The following is a 10,592-nucleotide window of genomic DNA, read 5'->3' on the forward strand; positions in this document are numbered from 1 at the left end:
ATAGATAGATAGATAGATAGATAGATAGATAGATAGATAGATAGATAAAGTGTGCATGAGGGGTGGAGTTCTATGTGTGTGGTGTACACATGTTTGTATTTGCTATTTGCTATACTTATTTTAGTTTTTAAGACAGAGTCTTACTATATAGCCTTATTTGGCCTGGTACTTCATATATAGCTCAGGATGATATTTATTTCTTACAGTCCTCCTGCCTCAGCCAACTCAGTGTTAGACAGGCATGAACAACTATATCCAGCTCCACATTTTATTTTTACTTTTGTTTTTTTGAAAATCAGTACCTTAGAACTAGGGAGAACTAGTACCTTAGAACTATGGGTGTGGGTAAAATGTTCACTGTGGGTAAAATGGAAACAGGAGGACTGGAGTTCAAATCTGGGGATTTGAACTCATAAATATATAATGGGTGTAGCAGCACTGCCTGAAGTGCTTACATAGGGATAGGGTCCCCACAGAGCAAGATGACTAGCTGGAATAGCCAAGTTGTCATTGAGGGTTCAAGTGAAATACCCTGCCTCAGTATAGAAGATGGAGAATGAGCAATCAAGGATAACACTCATGTCAACCTCATGTTAAGATCTACATACATACATGCGTGCACACCACATACACATGCAATGGAATCAGGGTGCACCTTTGATACTATCACTGAGGTTGAAGCAGGAAGACCACAAATTGTAGGCCACCCTGGACTATATAGAAAGACTATCTCAACAACAGTAACAACAAAACACCAGAAACAAAATTAGTGATTTAGGGCTAGGAATATAGCTCAGTGACAGAGTACATGTAAGAGGTCCTGGGTTTGATTCCCAGGATTACACACAAAAAATAATAATAAATAAAAGTTATCCTTTAAACCAGTGGTTCTCAGTGTTCCTAATGCTGTGACCCATTAATACAGTTTCTCATGTTGTGGTGACACTCAACCATAAAATTATTTTTATTGCTACTTCATAACTAATTTTGCTACTGTTATGAATCATAATGTAAATATCTGTGTTTTCTGATGGTCTTAGGTGACCACTGTGAAAGAGTCATTCTACCCCCAAGGAGTTATAACCCATAGGGTGTAGGGGTAGACTATAGTGTTAATAAATACTGGTCTTTCTGAGGAAGATGGGGTTTTAGAAACAAATCCCTGTGGTGGATGCACAACAGTATGAATGTGGTAAATTCCACATTGCCACAAACTTAAAAATGGTTCAAATGTGGGTCTGTGTAACTTAGTGATACAGTGCATGCCTGGGATGAATAAGGCCCAGAGTTATATCTCCAGCACCAAAAAAAAAAAAATAAAGTTAAAGTTGAAATGGTTTATGGTACATATATTTTTCCATAGTAACTTAGATGCATTCTGGTCAGATTAAAGTCAGTAGATTACAGTGAAAGACATCTCAGAATGTCACTGACATTCCTTTATGTTACTTTTACTTTTCTGTGATGATATACATGACATAAATAACTTTAGAGAAGGACAATTTTTGTTAAGCATGATTTCATGGCTGAATTCTCCCATAGTAGGTTTGGCATGGTGGAGCAGATCTGTTCAGTTCATCATAGATAGGATGTAGAGCAAAGCAGCAACAGGAAAGGCAAAATGCAGCCCCTTAGATCATGCCCACTGTCTCCAACCATGTTCCACCTTCCACAGTTCCACCACCTCCCAATAGTTTTTTTCAAATTCTGAAACCATAGATGGATTTAAAAACAAACAAACAAACAACAACAACAAAAAACATTAATTAGGTCAGCACTTCAAGATCTAATTGTCTCTGGAAACATCCTTGTAGACACAGCCAGAGCTGTGCTTCACTACTGTGCTGACAATTTTTCAGTCCAGTGAACATGACAATCAAAATTAACTGTCAAACTTTGTGTGTTTTGTTGTTGTTGTCATTTTGGGTTTTTTTGTTTGTTTGTTTTTTTGAAACAGGGTTTCTCTGTGTAGCCTTGGCTGTCCTGGGCTTGGTTTGTAGACCAGGCTGGCCTCTTACTTACAGAGATCCATCTGCCTCTGCCTCCATGAGTTCTGGGATTAAAGGCATGCTCATTTGTCTATTTTTATGGTGCTGAGGCTAGAAACCAAGACTTCTTGGATACTAGGCAAATACTTTATCACAGACCTACACACCAGCCCTGTTTTGTTCTAAATATATTTATATATACATATCAGAGTTTATATATTCAGTAAGTATAAACAGTTTCTTTTTAACATTTGGATGTGGGCGTGGGTGTACATGTTCCATAGCTTATGCAAAGAGGTTAGAGTACAACTGCTGAGAGAATGGAACTCAAGTCAGGAGACTTGCCAAGAATCACCTTTATCTGCTGAGCTACCTCTCAGGCTCATACAAACAAGAAAGTTTGTATTTAACCCGGAGGCCTTCTCTTTCCACTGGTTTTACAAATCCTCCATCATATGATGATTCAAAGACTAACACAACAAGTATGGCTGAATTCTACCCAGGCTATGTGTCATTTTGCTACACTAACTTGGGACACCCGCTTGGAATTATCCTAACAAGTGTTCCCATGCCTCTGTGCCCTACAGCAAGAGCTCATTGACAGTATCAGCCGCAAGCTGCAGGTGCTCCGGGAAGCCCGGGAAAGCCTGCTAGAGGACATCCAAGCGAACAATGCTCTTGGGGATGAGGTGGAAGCCATTGTGAAAGATGTCTGCAAGCCCAATGAGTTTGACAAGTTCCGGATGTTCATTGGGGACCTGGACAAAGTGGTGAACCTCCTGCTGTCACTGTCAGGGCGCCTGGCTCGTGTAGAAAATGCCCTCAATAATTTGGATGACAGTCCTTCTCCTGGAGACCGGGTACATACAAACACATCTGTCTGGGAAATGGGAAGTGGTGAGCAAGGCAATCCTTGGGGTGCTAAAAAAAAAAAAACTCAGCTATTAGAAGCCTCATATTGTCTGTGCATGGCCTGTATAATATCTAGAGTTTGGTGTTCTGGTACATCTGAGGTCTGCTCTCTCAGCTTCCTTTCAATTGGCAGACAGAACAAGCTAATGGAATGCAGGGAGTCGGGGGCATTACAGGCATGTACCACCATGTCTATCCTTAGTTTACTTGTACTCAAAAGAAGAGAAACAGCTATCTTGCTGGCTTTATTTCATAGATTGTATTTCAATCAAGCTCTCTCTCTCTCTCTTTCTCTCTCTCTCTCTCTCTCTCTGCATTCTTTGCATATTATAGAACTTCAAAAAGAACATCTTTATTAATGAAATACTTACTGCACTCTTCCACCACTATCTCAGCAGCTTTCAGGCATCCATGTGACTTTAACAACCTGAACTACATTTAGAAACAGTTACTATTAGTCTGATTATTTTCTAACTGGACTAAGTTGGTCTTACGTGGCCCCTTTCAATGATAATATCATATCTATTTGTCTCAGGCCTGACAAGCAAAATGTGCTTGTATGGTCATGGACATGCCAAAGAGATTTTCTGGTTCAGGACACATTTAGAAACTGGTAACAGCCCATCTTTCCTGATCTCTTTCTGCCAGACTCCATGTGAAGACATTGGATGCATTCATCTCTTCCTTTCTTAGCTTCCTTCATCTTTGAGTTGGTAGGGCTTCTACTGGGTGCATGTATTCTGTAAACTGTAAGCAGTGATTGTTAGTGTCATGTGTCAGAGACATGGTTGTTTATCCCTTAGTCTCAAGCAGGACACTGTACCTCCCCTAAACAGGACACTTAGGAGTTAAGGGCTGTTCCATTATAAACCTTCCAGCAATTCTGCTTTGTCTTTGTAGCACCTCTTATTAAATTTTAATCCTGCCCTAGAATCAATCAGTCTCGGGTCATGTGTGTGTCTCTGTGTGTGTCCATCCTTGTGTTTCTGTGTCCTTCTCCTTCTTTTCCTTCTACTCCTCTCCCTCTCATACTAAAAAGATTGAACCCATGGTCTTACTCAAAATACTAGGAAAACTCTACCACAGTGTTACAGCCCCAATCCTATTTCTACTTTTTATTTTGAGGACATTGTCTGGGCTAGATTTGAATTTACTTTATAGCTAAGGCATAACTTTCATTTATAAGTTTTCTGCCCAGCCTCCTGAGTAGCTGTGATTAAAAGCCTGTGCCCCAGGCTCAACTTAATTATCATATTTCCCTTTTTCAGTTTTGAGCCTAACATGATGCCAAAGTATTTTGTTGCTAGTCCCTGATTTTAAGGCAAATGGGAGAGAAGGCACAGAGAGAGAAAACTCAGAGAGGGGCCAGTGAATTACTTTGGGGAGGGACAGGGAAGGAGGAACTGTAGAGAAGCTAGCCACAGTTACAAGCACATGTAGACCACATCCTGGTCACTCCTGTGGGAATGCCATGTGGCTTCAAGGTTTCCATGGATACCTACGAGACAAGTCTCCAAAACCTGCAGAGCTTTTAAAGTGGTTGTTGGCCAGTTGCTACTTTAGTTGTGCCTCAACAGAACTTTCTGTCTCTCTCCCCTTCAATAGCAGTCACTGTTGGAGAAACAAAGAGTCCTAACCCAGCAACATGAGGATGCCAAGGAGCTTAAAGAGAACCTGGACCGCCGTGAGCGCATTGTGTTTGATATACTGGCCACCTACCTCAGCGAGGAGAACCTGGCTGATTATGAGCACTTTGTGAAGATGAAGTCGGCTCTCATCATTGAGCAGCGAGAGCTGGAAGATAAAATCCACCTGGGTGAAGAGCAGCTCAAGTGCTTGTTTGACAGCCTACAGCCTGAGAGAAGCAAATGAGAAGCCCATTCCCACAGAAGGTAGACACTGAGCTTTGAAGATTGCCTGGGACTACATGAGTGAACCCAAGCCTATTTGCCTATCTCTGGAAAGACACACTCTAGAGCCACTAGGCTAGTAAAAAAGCAATAATGTCCTGTTAGTGTGTGATGATTTGTTTTTGTTTTTAATTTCTGTTGGTTTGCTGAGCAGAGTCTCGTACCACATGTGGCTTCACAGGATGCCAGGCTTTCATAGTCATCAAGGGTCCTCTAGTATGTCCAATGGCTGGACCCACAGTATATGCAAGCATTCCTTTGCAACAGTGGCACTGTTACTCCTCCCTTGTGTAGATGCCAAATACATCTCTACAATGCATGAGAGAAAAGACCCTTGTGATTTAGCCAGGCATGGACTGCTGTGTGTTCTGTTCTTGTTCATTCAACAATGTGAGCATTCATCAGTCTATCATCAATACGTTCTCTGTCCCAGTAAAAATCAGTGATGATGATAATTTATTGATGTGTGGAAAAGATGAACCATTTCCTAGTAGTTAAAAGCCAACTATGAAATGAACAACCTACATATTTGGTTCACTCATTCCAAGATTAAAACCATCACATAACTTGTATGCATGCTTTGAAACACCCAAAATAAACAGATAGCTAGCATCCTTGTCAAATCTTAAATAATTTCTAACCGAGAAACATTACTTAGTTAAAAGTGTGTCTACTAATAATGTTATTGCTTGTTCTTTATTTCCTGAGACCAATGGAATATTTTGAAGTTTCCTTCCCCAGAATACTAATTTGTTTGTGTACATGATCCTTAATGATAATCAGTGGCTTATCTTCTTTTTACCATTCTGCCTGTTACCATGGGCCACATGCCATGTGGTCCTCTGGTCAGAGGTCCTGTAGAGTGACTAGTGCTTACATTTGAAACAGAATTTTGTCCTTAACAGTTGAAATGGCAAGGTGACAAATAGAGTATTTACTCATTAAAGCAACAGTTGACAGGACAGAAAATGGGAGAAAACATGTAAATTATGTGTCTGATTTGCTGCTCATTTTCTTTTTGTTATTTGTTTTCAAAGAGTGTCATTTAACCCAGATTGGCTTCAAACTCCCTATATAATCCAAATGACCTTGAACTCTTGATCCTCCTGCCTCCACTTCCTGAGTTCTGGGTTCAACAGCATACCCCTCTTCATGGCTTCATACTGATAAACAATTTGTATAAAGAACTCCCAACCCCCAACACTAGGAAACAAATGTTTTGAAAAAAGTGGGCAAAAGATTTGACTAGACACTTCACCAAAGAGAATATTTATATGGCGGATAAATGCATAAAAAATGTTCAGCCACCAAAGGGGTGTATAACTTACATTAAATGTATGTATATTTGGTGTAGTTCAAAAGATGTTTATGTAACTAAATGCATGGTGAGTGACCATCAAGTCTCCCTGGTAACTTGATGTTTAGGCATTACTAGTCTTTGTTTAATCAAGGGATTATTTAAATCAAATTTTCCCCTGATATTGCAGCACATGCAAAGATTTCCCTCTCTTAGCAGTTAACACAACCATTCCAAAATACATGTGCACATTTATATCCATGTGTATATGCATATGTTCACACTCCCATATGAACCAGAATCCATGCTTCCTGAGCCAGAGAAACAGAAGCTGACACCATAAGCTCTGGTGAAGATGGTAGTACCCTCTATAGAGCTGAGTCAAGAAGGGCAAGCTTCTGCACCACACACCACAGATGGCCTTGCTCACAGCCTACCACTGTCCATCAGAAGAAAAATCTTTGCAAAAGTGTTGATTCATATTAAATGAAGCTACTTCTACCTTTTGAAGTCTCTGATCTGCCACTGCAGACTCTTCCTTCTTCCACTTGGTTTTCCCTTGCTGTGAATGTGGGTCATGTCAGAAAACATGATTCTGGCTGTCCACAAACTTTCCAAGGAATTAAAGACTATTTTGTTTTTAATTTACAACAAACTATTTACCTGTGGTTCTTTACCCCCAAATACAGTGTTGTGAACATCTTAATGAAATGTGTGTAAAATGTGTATAATGGAATTTTGTTTGTAACCTGCCTCTTCTTTGTTGCTTCAGGATTGTCTGTTATGGAGAAAAATATGTAGTGCTCTAGCATGCTTGTAATGAAACACATAACAATTATGACCTTCCTGTCTATTCTCTACTTGCCTGTTCAATGTCTGATTAGCAGGGACCCAATAATTCCAGAGAGTCCATGTAATATGTCTATGAATAAGTGATTCTATTTCATAAGAAATAATCTGGTGCTAATGGTTGGTCCTTGGCATGCATAGGTGTTGGCATGGGCACAGCTATGGAGCTCTGTACACACACTGACCTTGCTTGTGGTCAGCTTTTGTGGCTTTATCCTTAACTCCACCCTGGCCAATATGCACATTCATGCTTGATGCTTACCACTTATCAACAGATTCTCTTGCTTGACTTTAACAAAATAAAGTGTCTCTTCAAATGAAAGAAGGATGTCTTTATTTCTTACATTATAGCTTTGTAAAAAGAATAAAAATAGCAGTGCTGGGCATGTCTAGGGTATAAGCATGGTGCCCTGAGTTCAAATATGAGCATTCCTGCCAGGCACAGTAGCAAATACCTGCAACTCCAGTCCTTGGTGGTGCAGTGACTCTTTTGACCCACAACACAGTTGTTATGTCTGCATACAGGTACAAAATACATCTCTAATGGGGCACAGGCAAGATTCTTGTGATGCAGGCGGCTGTGAATTTTGTCATTTCTAGGTCAACAGTGTGACCATTCATCACATCTGTCATAGTTCGCTAATGCAGCAAAAGTCAGTGGTGATAATTAATGTTTAGGAACATGAATAGTTTCCTGGTGCTTAAAAACAAATTGAAATGACTAACATGTAGACTGTACCTAATCACAGATTAAAATTTTAGTTTTGTTAACAAATCTACTACAATATTATTTTTTAATTAATGATGTTGTCCTTTCTGAGAAGCCTTTTGGTTTTATTGCTCTCCTTGTGTAACTACTGGTATTTCTATCTCCCCCTTCTTTCCCTGCACTCTGCCCAAAGTTTTGCTATGAGTCTCATCAGCATGTGCTTTAATAACCTGCTGGGTAGAGTCTTTCAGAGGTCCTCTGTGTTAGGCTCCTGTCCTGTTCCCTGTTTTTACCCTCTTCCAATGTCCATCCTTTTTGCCTTTCTGAATGAGGATTGATCATCTTACCCAGGATCCTCCTTGCTTAGCTTGTTCAGGTGTACAAATTTTAGTATGTTTATCCTATATTATATGTCCACTATCCACTAATAAGTGAGTATATGCCATGTATGCCTTTCTGCTTATGGGATACCACACTCAGAATGATCTTTTCTAGTTTCCAACATGTGCCTGCAAATTTCATGATTTCCTTATTTTTAATTGCTGAGTAGTATTCCATTGTGCAAATATACAACTTCTATATCCATTCTTCAGGTGAGGGACATTTGGGTTGTGTCCAAATTCTGGCTATTACAAATAAAGCTGCTACAAACATGGTTAAGCAAATGTCCTTGTATACATGAGCATCTTTTGGATATATGCCTAGGAGTGGTATAGCTGGATCTTGAGAAAACACCATTCGTAATTTTCTAAGATAGCACCAGATTGATTTCTGAAGTGGTTGTACAAGTTTACATTCCCACCAGCAATGGAGGAGGGTTCCCCTTTCTCCACATCCTCGCCAGCATGTGTTGTCACTTGAGATTTTTATCTTAGCCATTCTGAAGGGTGTAAGTTGAAATCTCAGGGTCGTTTTGATTTGCATTTCCCTGATGACTAAGGACATTGAGCATTTCTTTGTTTCTCTCAATTCCTCTATTGAAAATTCACTGTTTCGCTCTGTACCCCATTTTTAAATGGGATTACTTGATTTATTGCTGTTTAACTTCTTGTGTTCTTTACATATTTTGGATAATAGCCCCCTGTCAGATACAGGATTGGTGAAGATCCTTTCCCATTCTGTAGGCAGTCATTTTGTTCTGACGACAGTGTCTTTTGCTTTACAGAAGCTTTTCAGTTTCATGAGGTCCCATTTATTGATTGTTGATCTTAGAGCCTGTCCTATTGGTGTTCTGTTCAGGAAGTTGTCTCCTGTGCCAGTAAGTTCAAGGCTCTTCACCACTTTTTCTTCTAACTGATTTAATGTGTCTGGTTTTATGTTGAGGTCTTTGATCCACTACAACTTTACTTTTGTTCAGAGTGATAAATGTGCATCTATTTTAATTTATTTTTCTACATGTAGACATCAGTTAGACCAGCACCATTTGTTCAAGATGCCATCTTTTTTTTCCATTGTATTGTTTTGTCTTCTTTGCCAAAAATCAAGGGTCTCTAGGTGTCTAGGTATATTTCTGGGTCTTCTTTTCGATAACACTGATCACCATTTTGTTTCTATGCCAATACCATGCATTTTTTTAAATTACTTTTGCTCTATAGTACAGCTTGAGATCAGGGATGGAGATACCTCCAGAAGATCTGTTGTTATACAGCATTGTTTTAGCAATTCTGGGTTTTTTGTTTTTTCATATGAAATTTAAATTTTTTTTCAAGTTCTGTAAAGAATTGTGTTGGTATTTTGATGGGAATTGCATTGAATCTGTAGATTGCTTTTGGCAGGATGGCCATTTTCACTATGTTAATCCTACAGATCCATGAACATGGGGGATCTTTCCATCTTCTGATGTCTTCTTCAATTGCTTCAGAGACTTGAAGTTTTTTTCATACAGGTCTTTCACTTGCTTGGTTAAAGTCACACCAAGGTACTTTATATTATTTGTGGCTAAAATTCCTTAATTTTTTTCTCGGCCCATTTGTCTTTTGCATACAGGAGGGCTACTGATTTTTTTGAGTTAATTTTTCATCCAGGCATTTTGCTGAAGGTGTTTATCAGCTGAAGGAGTTCTCTGGTTGAATTTTTGGGTCACTCATGTATACTATCATGTCATATGCTAGTAGTGATACTTAGACATCTTCCTTTTCAATTTATATCCCTTTGAAATCCTTTGTCTTGATGCTCTAGCTAGGACTTCAAGTACTATGTTGAAGAGATATGGAGACAGTGGGCAGCCTTGCCTTGTCCCTAATTTCAGTGGGATTAATTTAAGTTTCTCTCCGTTTTGTTTGATGTTAGCTATAGGCTTGCTGTATATATTGTCTTTACTATGTTTAGGTATGTGCCTCATATCCCTGATCTCTTCATGACTTTAACAATGAATGGGTCTTGGTTTTGTCAAATGTTTTTCCTGCATCTATCAAGGGGATCATGTGGTTTTTCTCCTTCAGTTTGTTTATATGGTTTATTATATTGATGGATTTCTGTGTATTGTACCACCCCTGCACGCCTGGGATTAAGCCTACATGGTCATGGTGGATGATGTGTTCTTGGATTCAGTTTGTGAGTATTTCAGAGTATTTTTGCATCAATGTGCATAAGAGAAATAGGTCTGATGTTCTCTTTTTTTGTTGGGTCTTTGTATGGTTTAGGTATCAAGGTGACTGTGGCCTCATAGAATGAGTTTGGTAATGCTACTTCTGTTTCTATTTTGTGGAATAGTTTAAAGAGAATTGGAGTTAGCTGTTCTTTGAAGGTCTCTTAGAATTCTGTACTGAAACCATCTGGCCCTGGGATTTTTTTGGAAGGGACACTTTCAATGACTGCTTTTATTTCCTTTGGAGATCTAGGACTATTTAATCTATTTACTGATCTTGATTTGATTTTGGTAATTGGACTCTATCAAGAAAATTGTCAATTTAATTTATATTTTCAAA

The 10,592-nt window shown here is 39.2% G+C and overlaps 1 protein-coding gene across 4 annotated transcripts in view; it reads left to right on the forward strand.

Moving 5' to 3' along the window:
- The window catches only part of Shroom2 (shroom family member 2), a 28,143-nt gene extending 20,796 nt beyond the window's left edge, over positions 1-7,347 (forward strand). For all 4 annotated transcript variants that reach the window (XM_055607404.1, XM_055607405.1, XM_055607407.1 and 1 more), the window contains exons 5-6: positions 2,576-2,848; positions 4,506-7,347. In XM_055607404.1, coding sequence (XP_055463379.1) covers positions 2,576-2,848; positions 4,506-4,772 — 540 coding nt within the window. In that variant the 3' untranslated portion in view covers positions 4,773-7,347. The remainder of the gene's footprint in view (positions 1-2,575; positions 2,849-4,505) is intronic.
- The last annotated feature ends 3,245 nt before the right edge of the window (positions 7,348-10,592 follow it).

This window comes from Psammomys obesus, unplaced genomic scaffold (assembly GCF_907164565.1).
Source record: "Psammomys obesus unplaced genomic scaffold, mPsaObe1.curated_primary_1811, whole genome shotgun sequence".
Taxonomy (NCBI): Eukaryota; Metazoa; Chordata; class Mammalia; order Rodentia; family Muridae; genus Psammomys; species Psammomys obesus.